Source organism: Leucoraja erinacea, chromosome 7 (genome assembly GCF_028641065.1).
Source record: "Leucoraja erinacea ecotype New England chromosome 7, Leri_hhj_1, whole genome shotgun sequence".
NCBI lineage: Eukaryota > Metazoa > Chordata > Chondrichthyes > Rajiformes > Rajidae > Leucoraja > Leucoraja erinaceus.
The window spans coordinates 19,917,852-19,932,667 of record NC_073383.1 but is presented as its reverse complement, the minus strand read 5'-3'; the positions used below and the strand labels follow the sequence as shown (position 1 = coordinate 19,932,667).

General features: G+C 38.5%; 1 protein-coding gene across 2 annotated transcripts in view; it reads right to left on the bottom strand.

The window, feature by feature from the left end:
• Window positions 1–14,816, bottom strand: part of ccdc141 (coiled-coil domain containing 141) — a 99,975-nt gene that overhangs the window by 38,281 nt on the left and 46,878 nt on the right. For both annotated transcript variants that reach the window (XM_055637882.1, XM_055637884.1), the window contains exons 10-12: window positions 6,091–6,210; window positions 4,239–4,430; window positions 3,477–3,650 (exon numbers count right to left, since the gene is read on the bottom strand). In XM_055637882.1, the coding sequence (XP_055493857.1) occupies window positions 3,477–3,650; window positions 4,239–4,430; window positions 6,091–6,210 (486 nt within the window). The remainder of the gene's footprint in view (window positions 1–3,476; window positions 3,651–4,238; window positions 4,431–6,090; window positions 6,211–14,816) is intronic.

The following is a 14,816-nucleotide window of genomic DNA, read 5'->3' as shown; positions in this document are numbered from 1 at the left end:
CCCTTGTCCTGGACTTCCCCAACATCGGGAACAATCTTCCTGCATCTAGCCTGTCCAACCCCTTAAGAATTTTGTAAGTTTCTATAAGATCCCCTCTCAATCTCCTAAATTCTAGAGAGTATAAACCAAGTCTATCCAGTCTTTCTTCATAAGACAGTCCTGACATCCCAGGAATCAGTCTGGTGAACCTTCTCTGCACTCCCTCTATGGCAATAATGTCCTTCCTCAGATTTGGAGACCAAAACTCATCTTGCAAGAAATGGCAGTAAGGTACAAATGGTCTTTCTCCAGGCATGCCTGCCTTTCATTAATCCCTAGGCTTAACCGTGACTTGAAAATGAGGGATATGGTGAGCTACGGTATTATTGATTTTGGAAGCATACATTTCTGTAATGGCTGTTGGTCCAGTGACTCTTCATGGGTGCCCCAGTTTAAGGTTTGGTCAGTTTCGAGCATTTAGTTTCATACTAAGTTAACCCTTTTTAGCATAATTGTAATTCTGCACATGATGGAGGCTGCCCTTGGTGTGAAGATGGGATTCTTACTCCACAGCACTGTCCTGCAGTTAGTCTACAGTGCCATCATAGGTTGGTGAAATGGCCAGAGAAAGTAAGATCACATATCCCTCCGATTAGTCTGCTTATCACCCCAAATTCATTTTAGCAACTTTATTTTTAGAGTTCAGCCGTCAATTGTGCTACGAAACACTTTTGATGATGGAGACTGAAGTTCCCACACATCCTGAACCTTACTGCTTTCAGTGCCTCTTCCAAGTGTTGTTCAGTATGGAGAAGCACTGATTCACCAGCTGAGACAGAATAGTGGATGGTAATCAGGAGGAAGTTTCATCTTCCATGTAGCAATGTTACAAAATTTTGAGATTTTAAAAATCACGTCTGCAATTTATCCCATCAGATAAAGCATAAAAAGAAGTTTAATTTGACACCTAATTCACTTTCATATCTTCAGTATTAAAAAAGGTATGGCCATTTTCATACTCGGAAATTAGCATCTTGTTCCCTATTGATTTTCCATTGACTTAACACAAAAGTTGTGATCAAGGACAGTGAAATGGCCATAACTATATTAAAAATTAAGAGAACTGAAAGAAATTTTCAGTTATTATAGATAGAAGCATTCTGAAACAAATATTAAACAATCTTACGGATGACCTGAAATTAAAGCATATAATTAGTTAGTTACCCAATTGGTGAGGCCAATTCTGGAGTATGGTGTACAATTTTGGTCGCCTAATTATAGGAAGGATGTCAACAAAATAGAGAGAGTACAGAGGAGATTTACTAGAATGTTACCTGGGTGTCAGCAAATAAGTTACAGAGAAAGGTTGAACAAGTTAGGGCTTTATTCTTTGGAGCGCAGAAGGTTAAGGGGGGACTTGATAGAGGCCTTTAAAATGATGAGAGGGATAGACAGAGTTGACGTGGATAAGCTTTTCCCACTGAGAGTAGGGAAGATTCAAACAAGGGGACATGACTTGAGAATTAAGGGACTGAAGTTTAGGGGTAACATGAGGGGGAACTTCTTTACTCAGAGAGTGGTGGCTGTGTGGAATGAGCTTCCAGTGAAGGTGGTGGAGGCAGGTTCGTTTTTATCATTTAAAAATAAATTGGATAGTTATATGGACGGGAAAGGAATGGAGGGTTATGGTCTGAGCGCAGGTATATGGGACTTGGGGAGAATACGTGTTCGGCACGGACTAGAAGGGTCGAGATGGCCTGTTTCCGTGCTGTAATTGTTATATGGTTTATATGGTTATTGTAGCTAATTCCAAAATTCAATCACTAGATCTAAACATCTATCCATTTCTTAAGAAAATATTAACATTTTTAAATAGCCTAAGTGTTCAAAGAACATTCACACAAGAATTCACAATAAAACATGATTTTTAAATCTCATTGACATTAATTTATAGGCCAAATGGAAGGGATTTAGTGTTCAATTGCTTTAAATTAATGGCCATTTAAATCAGCTTGCAAGTGGGATTTTCTCGAACGCGCTGGTTTAGAACGCTGCCATTGCGGTGGATTGAAGCCCATAAGCGGCATGAAAAACACTGCGGGATTGAATGGGCCCCAAGTTACGTATTCGCAACTTAAAATTTTGAATAAAGGGATCTTAAGAAGCCCTTTTTGATGTAAAAATAAACAACCTACCTTGCCTTGTCCCCTACATTAGATCCGTCCCATTGTTGGCGTTCGCGGCTTTAGAGGATGATTTTTAATCTACTATAGTAATTAAATAACCCAAGTTAGTTTAAAAATACCTGCAGCGAACGAATTTCGCAGCGATTTTTCGTCAGCAACTAAGTAGGCTGAACAACATCGACTTCAATAGCCTAGAGAAAATCACGTTTTAAACCCGCCCCCCTCTCAAAGGTGTCAAAGTCGCGCACATGGGCAGCGGCAGAACTGCAGCGCCGCTGAAGGTAAGTTTTACAACCTACTCCATGCTTGTCCTGATGTCATGAGATTTGGAGTTAACATTAATGAACCATGGGCTACTCCCCCAAATCAGTACACACTGTGCACCTCTCTGTTCTGCTGGTGGAACAGGATACATCGTGGAAATGTGATGTTGGGGGCGGATGTTTTTTAAGCCTTGATTCTACGAGTAGGACTATGCAAGAGTGTTGCTTGACTGGACTGTGGGCAGCTCTCCCAATTTAAACACCAATCCCCAGATTTTTATGAAGAGGATGGACTGGCCTGGGAGACAACTCATCATCCAGTTTGATATCTGGTGACCTGTTCAACTTTGGTCTTGTTCAATTTGAAAGTAGCACTCATGGTACAACTGAGTTGCTTACTAAATATTTCAGATGTATTTGGCAGTCAACCCTACAGGTGGGTCCACAATCACATAAAAGTCACAATAAGTAAGAATGGCAAATAATCTTCTAAAGGACAATTATGAAGCACATTGTGTTTTTGTAGGAACCTGGTAGATGCAAGGTCATCATTACTTCCAGCTAGTGCCTTTCAAACCCCACCCACATCATTAACTGAATTCAAATTCCACAGCTATGCCCTCACCATGCCCAGGAAACAAAAGTAGGTTAGAAGGCTATCAAACTTCAAGAAACTTATGAAAACAACCTGCCTCAAGAAAATACAGAGGACACTAATCAAATATCAAAGTTCTTCTTACCACATGATGAAATTTGTCTTCAACAATAGCTCCAGCTTCTGGAGCAAATAGCAATCTAATTACATCCTTCCTGATTTATTGTCCATGGAAGTGAAAAAAACTTAACATGAGACACATGACATTAAAGTCACAACAGAAGAGGTGATACAAAACTGTTGGAATATAATTTGGGAATTAAGGCTCAAAAGGTTAACGGGAAAAAGCCCCAAATATAAATAAAGTTAGTTGAAAGACAAACAGTCTCGAACCCCATATTTTGCAAAATTAATTAAGGATTTGCATTAACATGGGTTCTTTGAAAAACTTACCATGCTTATTGCACTCTTAAAGTTGAATATCAGGTCTTGGAGAACAAGGAAGTTCTTAAGGACCAATTGCCATTTGGAATCAGCAAGTTCTAACACTGACCTAGCAGTTTCTTCGCTGTCTTTTATAGTCGGAGACTGGTAACAATCTTCAAAGCTTTTCATAGATGTTTCAACCTAATTTGTATCAAACGTATCATAGATTATTTAAAAAATAACTCATGCCTCTCAACCTGCTAAAAATGCTGCAACAAGTTTGATAATGGTTAAGAATGTTTTCAATATTAATTAAAAGTATTGTATTAAACATTGCACTCTTTATCCGTGCACTGTGGACAGCTTGATTGTATTGATGTATAGTCTTACCTTTGTATCACATGCAAAGAAAAGTTTTTCACATGTGACAATAATAATAATCAAACTAAACAAACTAACTGATAAACTGAAAAGTAAATTATTCAGTAATTGACATTTTCAATTTTGAAAAACAAGGAGCTAAATTCAATAGCAGCCAAATATCAACAGCTGGAATATGATCCAGAGCCAGCAGACTGTTTATTAGCCGAGTATCACTTAAATGTGCTTTCAATGTTAGAAATATGTCTAAATTAATCTGTATATCATGGTTAAAACGGTTGCAGTTTTGCTCATCTCAGAAACAAAAGGTTTCTGTCATTTAAAATCAGAAATAATAAATCTACAAAATTTGCACAAATATATTGAAGAACTTAGCATTATTCACTAGGATAAATGTAAACAGTTCACCTCCTCAGCTTGTTTCAGAAAGGACACATAATGCTGTAAGTGTTCAACTCGCGCATTCAAATTCCAACACAATCCTTTCCATTCGGCATTCAGAGTAATAAGCTTTTCAGAAAAAGATATTACTTCTGGGACTTCAAATGTTTCTGCCTGTACAATGATGTCTTCAATATGTTTTAATTCATTTGCTATCACCTGAAACAAATATATCACTCTTTTAAGACCTGTTGCCCAACAGAGGGAACTTCTGGTTATTGATATCTGGTAGACATGGCAAAATATAGTTAAAACAGACACAGAAGTTCAAGTCAATAACTCTTTATAGAACTGAAACAATCAATCTGTTCCCTCCATACATGCCATATGATTTGAAGAGCATTTCTATTATCTCTTATTTATATTGCCAATGTTGGCGTCATCAATATTTAATTTTAATTTTAATGGAAGTCTACTTTTCATTTATTAATTGCCAAAAAATACAGATCCTCCCTTAATTACAATATTATGCATTTATTCTCGAATAAAACCTGAGTGGTTTCCTCCCACAACATGTAAATAACCATTAGATTGGGTAGGAGAATCAGGTGGAATTGATGATAAAGAATTAGTTAAATGTAAATGTAAAGGGCGGCACTGTGGTGCAGCGGTAGAGTTGCTGCCTTACAGCGCCAGGGAACCGGGTTCGATCCTGATTATTGGTGCTGTCTGTACGGAGTTTGTACGTTCCTCCGTGACCTGCATGAGTTTTCTCCAGGATCTCCGGTTTCCGCCCACACTCCAAAGATGTACATGATTGTTGGTTAATTGGCTTGGTACAAATGTAAAATTGTCCCTCATGTGTAGGATAATGTTAATGTGCGGGGATTGCCGGTCGGTGCTGACCCGGTGTGCCGAAGGGCCTGTTTCAACGCGGTATCTCTGAACTAAACTAAACAAAACAAAATAAATGGGAATGGAATTGACCTGAGTGCTGGTGTAGACATGATGGGCTTTATGGACCCCCTTCAATTACTTCAGGAAACATGAGAAAATGCGAGAAATAAAAACCCGTCTCCTTTTTTTAAAAACACAAAAATGACTTCTAAACATTTAAAAATACAAAGAAAGTATTAGCAGCTGCAGTGCCTCCTGTCTACATTCGAATTTGTGGTCTGCATTTGTTTAAAAAAAATTAAATGGAAAAGAAAATCCAAACAAGAAATTGGCAGAACAGTTTCCAATCAAAATGCCCCTTCCAATCATTTTGTAAAATAAAATTGTAAAGAGATTTCCCAAGATTAAAAAAAAAGTAACATATTGATAGGGATCAGTAGGGAATAAGAAACAATAGGGGTCACTGCTTCATGCCTCCTTCCTTATTTAATGTTGTAGTGACAAGTGTGAGGTCCCAGTGTTACAAAAGGGCTCCATTAACTTTAATGAACACATTAAAAATCAATCTCCAAGTTACATAACTACATTATAGCTCCGACTGAACACTAGGGAAATCTAGATCTCTTTTATATCTAGACCTGCACAACTATATTTGCCGGCTGACTGAATTCCTTTAATATTTCGGTTAAAAGTTTAAAAATAAACGTGATAGACTTGCAAAAGAGTAAATTAATATAATTATTTTGTGGCGATAATACAGAAATAAATTGGTCTGTGATTCATTTGTGATGATATTGGATTGATAAGGTAACCTTTAGCAGGACTTTAATGCGCTCTCAACCATTACAACATATTTTGTTTCCAGCCTAATTGTTATTATTTTAATGTACATACAGATATAGTTATTACAGAAATATAAAGCAATAATCCTCTCCCTCCAATCACAAATATACTTGCAAAAAATGCTATAAACATGTATTACCTTGATTTGATCAGACAGTTCCAGGTATTTGTTCAGAACATCTTCAGATTCAGAAAGACAGGAACCAGGCTCCAACTGACTAGAAAGTTGAGATCTGCATGCCTGAAGATATCCTGAGACCTTGAAAATAGCACATTTTTTACTGTTCATTTTCAGAAAATAGGGAATGCAATGCAGTTAGTTTGATAAATTTGACACATAAGTTCCAATGATATGAAATTATCTAATATGTTATACAAGTATTCATTATATTGAAATAATCCATTTGCTGTTTCAACTTTTGTTTTCACATTTATTTTACTGAATTAACCATTTCAACATTACACATGCTTCTAACTAATATTATCTAATTGTTCTCAAGATATAATTCTATTCAACCAACAATAATAGTTTCTGGATTAACTATTGCCCATTTTCTTCAATAACCTTAAACTTTGGTAACATAAAATAAAATAAACTTTTCAAAAAAAAAAAGCTTTACCGGAAAGAAATCTATTCTTTGGTGCTACTATTTGCCCTTTTTCAGCACTGTTTTTTAATGTAATTTCTTGACATCTCTAACTATCAAAAAAAATTCCTCAGCATTTTGTTTAGTCAATCACTAGACATGAACTATTACCCTGGAAATTTTAAAAGTTAAATTGCTTTGTTAGATACCAATCTCAGTTTCAAATTGTTGAATGTGAGAATATAATTTGTGAAACCATCTATATGCTGTGTAATCTCAACAATTCCATTCTTTAGTAGGAGCTGATAGATGTTGTTAGACCATCACCATCTGAACAAAGAACAATCTCTGAAGGAACCATTTATAATATTATCCTTTGTTATTGAAGTACAAAGACATTTAAATATTGTGGAAATGTCTTTTTGTTCAGATTAAATTATGAACGTTGTAGAACTATGTGTTACTTTATCCACAAAGTTAAATAATATTTGTTAAGATAACTGCGGCAATATCTATGGGAGAAGTCAACCTAAATTTGGAAAAGTGGTTAAACAGATTTCCTTACAAGATGTGTAATAAGGTGTTAGAATATAATTTGACCCAATGTTAATTGACAAATCAAATCTGCAATAACTCTTTCAAAATTACACATACAGAATAACCTTTGGCATCAGGTTCAGTTTATTGTTTGTTGATATTTTAGATGTGCAGACACACTGATTGTATAGTTTTGCAAACTTGATTGTTTTGGCGACTTTGTTCACTTTATTGTAAAACTGCAAGCAAAAACCAGCATAAATTGGTCAAACCTATCATTGTCGTGTCATTGTGTCTTGTGTCTGTGGCCCACAATCAGGACAAATAAATATTAGTCCATATTTTCCTAAGTGATTCATGTCACCCACAATGACTGCGTGTGTAACCCATTACCCCACACTTACTTTTAGTGGATCTGGAAGGAAAAACAAGACAGCCAAAGGCAGTCACAGAGCCAAACATTAAAGTCCAGAGCAATGAGAATAACCTAAATGATGTATTAGAGTGGCTTGGATTGAGCAGAATAAGCGGCCACACCTTTCCAAGCCATTGATGTCAAACAAAGATATGTTCCTAGCTTTGCTAATTATCAAAGATGGATATACACGAAAAGCTGGAGTAACTCAGCGGGTTGTGATGTTTATATGTGACGAATAAGTTAAAGAATATTAAAAAAACACTGAAGAATATATGATGTTTCGGTCGGGACCCATCTTCAGACTGAGAATCAGTCGAAACAAATACGAGGAATATAGATACTAGACTAAGTGGGACCCGTTGGGTCCCATGTTCACACGGGAGGGCTGGTCCCCCAACGCAATGTTCCACCTCGCCACCAATTCCAATATTGGTGGCCAGTCAGTCGGGGGGGGGGGGGGGGGGGGGTGGTTTCTGGAGCGCTGGTATAGGTGCTGCAGGGACTACTGGTCTCCAGAGGGCGGGTATGAACATTGTGGGCCAAATGGATTCTTGGGGTGGCAGCTTAGTCCCTCAAGCCTGATGTGCTGGCAGCTCACTTACTCACGGCTGGTGGGCTGGCAGTTGATTCACGGCTATTCCTTGAAATTCCATTTCAACCAGGGTGCAAGGCCACCAAATTCAAGTGCAGTTTCTTACCTCTTCGAGCAGGGTGCAAGGTCACAAAATTCAAGTGCAGTTTCATAGCACTTCAAGCAGGGTGCAAGGCCACCAATTTCATGTTCAGCTTCCTACCACTTCAAGCAGGGTGCAAGGCCACCTAATTCAAGTGCAGTTTCCAACCATTTCAAGCAGGGTGCAAGGCCACCAAATTCTAGTGTAGTTTCATAACATTTCAAGGAGGGTGCAAGGCCACCAAATTCAAGCGGTTTCATACCATTTCAAGCAGGGTGCAAGGCCACCAAATTCAAATGCAGTTTCATACCATTTCATGCAGGTTGCAACGCCACCACATTCAAATGCATTTTCATACCATTTCATGCAGGGTGCAACACCACATTCAAATGCAGTTTCATACTATTTCAAGCAGGGTGAAACCACCATAAAACCACACAAAACACCACACTCACAGTTCAGTAGACATTCAGTGTGTTCAGTTGATTCACAGCTCAGACAGAGTCGTGACCTCTCCCTCCCCATCATGCAGAGACTGAGCCACACCCACGCTTCCAGGTTTTGTAATCCCTCCTCCTCCCACCGGAAAAGGTGTGACCTTATGGCGTGATTGACAGGAGATAGATTCTCAACTTTTGTTAAACACTAATAACATTTTTGTTTTTCATTGATGGGAAGAATCCTCTGCACTTGATGAGCGGAGGGGAACTGAGTAAGATGGCCAAAAATCACAGCCGTAAGTGGTAGCGTTTTATCTAAAGTCAATATAGTGCAAACAGGAAGTTGTCAAGTTTAGACAAACAACCATTTGCAGGCAGTGTCTTTTCACTTCAACCCAACCCCCCCAAACAACCATTTGCAGGCAATGCCTTTTTACTTCAACCCAAACCCCCCAAACAATCATTTACAGGCAGTGCCTTTTTACTTCAACCCAAACCCCCCAAACAACCATTTGCAGGCAGTGCCTTTTTACTTCAAACCAACCATATTTTCATTTTCAAATCACATTAAGGGCACTCACAGTTGAGTAGACATGTGTTCAGTGTTATTCAGAGCTCAGAGAGATGTGACCCTCTGGCTTCCTCCATCTTGCAGAGACTGAGTGAGGCACACCACTTCCTTGTTTTATAGTCCCTCCCCCTCTCTCCAGCAGGGGCAGCAGAGAGAATGGCAATTTAAAAAAAAAACATTAATATTTCTCTGATTTTTCAGCGATGGGAAAAATCCTCTGGTCCCGGAAGGCGGAGGGGGGCTCTGAGTGAGGTGGCCAAAAATGACGGCGTAGGTGGCGGTGTTCTCCGGAAATCGCAGCACAGTGGGCCAAAAGCGGTCAAGATCAGACTTTTAGTAATATAGATAGAGAGATATAGAACAAATGAATATGCAAAAAAGTAACAATAATAAAGGAAATAGGCCATTGTTAGCTGTGGGCTAGGTGAAAATGAGTTACAGACAATGAGTCTCAACAGATAACTTTGAAGCTAGTACAATGACTGGGGTGGGGGAGAAATCAAGAGGGAGAGGGAATGCAAGGGTTACCTGAAGTTAGAGAAATCAATATTCATACTGCTGGGTTGTAAGGTATGAGGTAAAATATGGGGTGCATTGCTCCAATTTGCGTTTGGCGTCACTCTGACAATGGAGGAGGCCCAGGACAGAATGGTCAGTGTGGGAATGGGAAGAGGAATTAAAATGTTTGTCAACTGGGAGTTTGGGTAAGGGGCTGATAAACATTGCAAAATCTCTCAAGATCGTTTATATAGGAAGGACACTGATATGCAATGCAATAGACAATTAGAAAATATAAAATTATTAATTTTAATCTAACTATGTTAACTATAAACATTTGATATTTATAATATTCTAAAAATATTTGAAAGCGTTCAACAAAAACACAAGTGGTTACAAAAATACAAGACAGCATTTACAATGGGGAATGTGCTGTCAAACTCCAAGTCAGGCACATGGACCATGAACACATTCATTTCAATTGGAATTATAGATTTGCAAGAACAAAGAGAGGGACAATAAAAGTCGTATTTTTGCAACCATTTGTGTTTTTAATGCTTTCAAATATTTTTAGAATATTCTAAATTTCAAATGTTTATAGTTGACAGCATAAAAAAAGAGTAATATTAAAATATCTAATTTTATTTTGTTGTTCTAGGATTTCTCAATATCAGCGACATTCCTACATAAAAGTAACATCCTGCACTCCTGTTGGATCTGTTTGTGGTTATTCATCAAAATATAGCCAGGAAATTGTCAGAGGAGGTCATGTAGTAACAGTGGGACTTACTGAAGGTCATAAATAATTAGTGATATGAGCAGAATTAGGCCATTCAGCCCATCAAGTCTGCTCCTGCATTCGATCATGGCTGATCTATCTCATCCTCCTAACCCCTATTTGTTTGTGTGAAAGTACCAAACCTGACCTGGTTACATTGAGAAATGCTGGCAGTTCCCAGCAAAACTGTCACCAAAACCCAACCAAATCCACTGATCCCAACAAATTAAGTCATTTTAAAAAAGTGGTTTGAAATTTCAATTCACGGAAAATGAATCACGCTGATAAAGATTGGTGGTGGGGGTGTGAAATTTTCCTCCTGGGGCTGTATTTCTGCCTGCTGACTGATCCAAAACCATGCCAACACGTATTTCTAACTACTCTTTAAGTTGCTAATGTAAAGAACATCTGTTGTAAAAGTAGAAAATCTAATTTGTGTAGCAGTAGAGACTCCAGCTCAGTACTAGAGATGTAGGGACCCTAAAATGGCAAAGGCTACCCAGAGTTAGCAGCTGTCCTTCCACTGAAGGGCTTGGCAGATTCTAATACCTCCATTAAAATCCTGGGCCAGACCCGAGTAGGCAGATTGAACATCCTTTTTAACCTCTGGGATCACATATCTGACAAAGTGGCAGTAGGAGGGCAAGATAAGATAGAAATCCTTTGGTGATGAACAGCGATGTTTGAGAGCAGCCAAGGCGATCCCAGCAGGAATGGGAGGAAGCAATTCTTGGTCAAAACAATAAAGAGGCTATTTTTCACACTGTCTCTCATGTGGATTGTCAACTTCAGGTGGCATCACAGAGTAGAATTCTCCAAATTTCTCATCATCAGTACTTCAAAATGTCTTGTCATAAACCAACTTCTTTGTATCTCACAACCTCAAAGGTAATTTAGTTGGTCCTTATAGTTAAGTTTTGGAACATACACAAAAATGAGCAGAAAAACAATATGAGACTCATTCTGTGCATCACCAAACTCTTACTGCTTTGAAAACTGCTAAATGTTTCAAAACAATCAAATTACCATTGAATAAATAAATTTAGTAAATTAGTATATTTCAAAGTGTTAGCTCTTGAAATGAGAATAATCTTTGCTGACCTTGTCGCACACTATCATTTTAAATCATTGAACTCCACTGCAACATTTGGAGTATTTTAAATTATCTTCCTTTGTCTTGTTGTTTCAGTACTATTTTGGCGTCATGAACTTGTGTGTCATTTTGTGATGTGACTTGCTACTGATTGAACCATTATTGAAGAAGTACTAATAGTGAAATAAATGCTTGGATATATCTCTTGCTAAATCTTGAGGTATAGAAGAAACATTGATATAAAATGTCACTATCAGAATTCTCTTTCCTTGAATTACTGTGGACATCACTTTTGGAAGATTAGTGACAGAGTTAGTTGTCTGAATCAGCAAATAAATCCGATATATCAGTGTCAAGATGCTCTTTCCTTGAAATCCAGAAGCTATATCGAATGTCATTTCATGATCAATGTCATGTGACAACTGGTTGCTCTTCTGATACATCTTGGAGGTCACTGCTGGTAACTCCATTCATTGCTTTTATCAGTATGAGCTTCAATACAGTTATTAATCCCTTCTCTATAACTTATTGTGCTATTTTCTAGCAAACACAGCAGGTACAGGATGAGATGGTCAATTTAATATTCTTATTTTCTCTAACTTTCTGCCATCGTTATTTGTATAATTTAATTACAATAAGTACTATTTTCACATACCAATGGCTATATGCTTTCTATTATTTCTCTGTGGGAATATGGTTCTGATTCAGCTTAAACAAACAAAATAACCCTTTATGCTGAAATGATTTAATTCTCTTCTTTCTGGTCCTTATAGCACTGGATAGAGTCTTCACATTCTCCGTGATATTGCTATGCTTAATGCTCCCAAGATATGTAACAGAGTGTCCGAACACAAATCTGATAATTCTCTATTATTTGTTTGAAAGAATAATTGAGACATTTTTGAACTTGCCCTTTATCAAATAATACAACGGACAGCGGAAACCCATGCCCACCCAACATGGTGTACAGGCAAAAGCTTTGCATCACATCCTGTATCTCACTAAGCAACTGTACGTCTGAATGTTTTGTATCTCACTGTTGAAACCTCCCACAGAGAAGTATCTTCTGGCCGCTATAGAGCCAGGCCTCATGAGCCACAGTTAACATAGCTCTCACTGAAGGTTTCCTTACTTTAGGCTTCTCCAGCCAGCAAGACGTGACACATCAAGGGTGTTGTGGTCAGCATTTTACAAACTCGTGGATTACGCTCGAAGGCTAATAGGACATTACTAAATATAGGAAACCATTGGACAGAAAGTACACGGGGTTTCGTATTGCTGACAAAATGTCATTGATCACCCGCACTTTTCGCAATGAGAGAATTTCTGTTTACGTTTAGTTTAGAGACACAGTGCGGAAACAGGTCCTTTGGCCCACTGAGTCTGCACCGACCAGCAATCCCAGCAGACTAACACTATCCTACAGATACGAGGGACAATTTACATTTGTACCAAGCCAATTAGCCTACAAACCTGTCGGCCTTTGAGGTGTGGGAGGAAACCGAAGAGCTCGGAGAAAACCAATGCAGGTCACGGGAAGAACGTACAAATGCCATACAGTTAAGCACCTGTAGTCAGGATTGAACCCGGGTCCCTGGCTCTGTAAGGCAGCAACGCAACCTCTGCACCATCATGCTGCCTCAAACGGAAGAGAAGGGGAAAAATTGGAGTGGGGGGGGGAAGGGGCGGCAAATTTACCTTAAATCACAAGTACAACAACCGCCAACCTTTGAGGATAAAAAGACCTCTCCATCATAGGTGTTACCTATGACATGTAACACCTACCTACCTCTATGAAGGCATTAACCAGGAATGGTCCAAATTATAATGGCCAATGTGCCTCACAATTTTTTTGGTTGAAATAAAATAATGACATAATGAATTGAGCCTTATGCCTGTTCGCCATCTATGCTTACCATCTCTGTATAAAGCTGCTGGCATTGTGATTTCAGCAATATGATGAAAGGCTGCTGGGCACCAAAGCATGGAGTTTGTGGCAGATTGCCTGTGCACTTTGAAATCATGAGAGCCATGTCACTGACTGGTCGTCATACGCATTGGGAGATGGAGTGAGGCATGATATCAGGAGAAGTGGCATTAACGAATGAAATAAATAATCATTCTATTCCTAATTCTATCCCCCTCCCCCAGAACCTCACTCTGCTCGAAGGGAAACACAACAACAGTCCCACTCATTGCTGGAGGCCATTGACAGTCAACATCTTCTTAGATAAAAGCTAGGGTGCTGCCCAAACTCTTTATAGTGATAATGCCTTCCACGTGGAGTGAGGAATGCATTTTTCCAGACAGGATGCATGACTGGGAGTGAGGAAGACAAACAAGTACATTAAGTCTGACAAGACAAAGTGAAAGGGGATGTAGTGCGTGAACACAGCCGCACACTTACCTTTACTGGCCAAGTTGGGTCAAGGAACAGCTGACACACCTCTTCCAGGGCCTTGGTATTCACCTGCTTTATACCTCGAGCCTCTTGTCAATGGCAATAGATCTTTTCTTCCCTCCTTCCATTGTTGAGAAATACCATCTCTCTCCTGACTGTTCATGGCCCCAGCAGAGCATTCAGAGTTGCAGCTGAGAACCCAGGACAGTCTTCTCTACAAATAGCTCACAACTTGGTCCTTATGTTCAAATTAAATCCTCCAAACTTCCTCCTCCTTTTCATATCCACAATTTCAGCATTGCAAATGGGTTCCTCTTTTATCTATACAGTATCTGGTCCACAGAATAGATTTCTAAACCATACAGAGGTGACAAAAGTTGACTGCTGAATGTAACCTAGGACACTGTATGTAAGAAAACAAATCACCAAAGAAATGTAACTTTGAAATTACTAAACATATTTCTGGACTCTTCTGATGGTACAAACTTATGCTGAAGGAAAGATTCCTACATAATACCTTAATATTTTGTACAATACATTTTTCTTAATGTTTGTGCTTAGATTGTGTCAATATTCAACCATGGTAATTGACAGGCCCCCCTCACTGTCCATCTTCAAATCCAGTGTTAAAACACATTTGTACTCCCTGGCTTTTGACCATGCCTGAGACTTTGCTTCTGTTTTTGGTGTTTTTTGGTGTTTCTTTATTTTACATGTCTTTTCCTACTATTTCTTTTGATTGTTATTTTTGGTGGGTATTAACTTTTTTGTCAATGATTAGTGATGTACAGCACTTTGTTGCAACTATGATTGTTTTTAAAGTGCTCTATAAATAAAATTATTATTATTATTATTATTATTCAGAAGT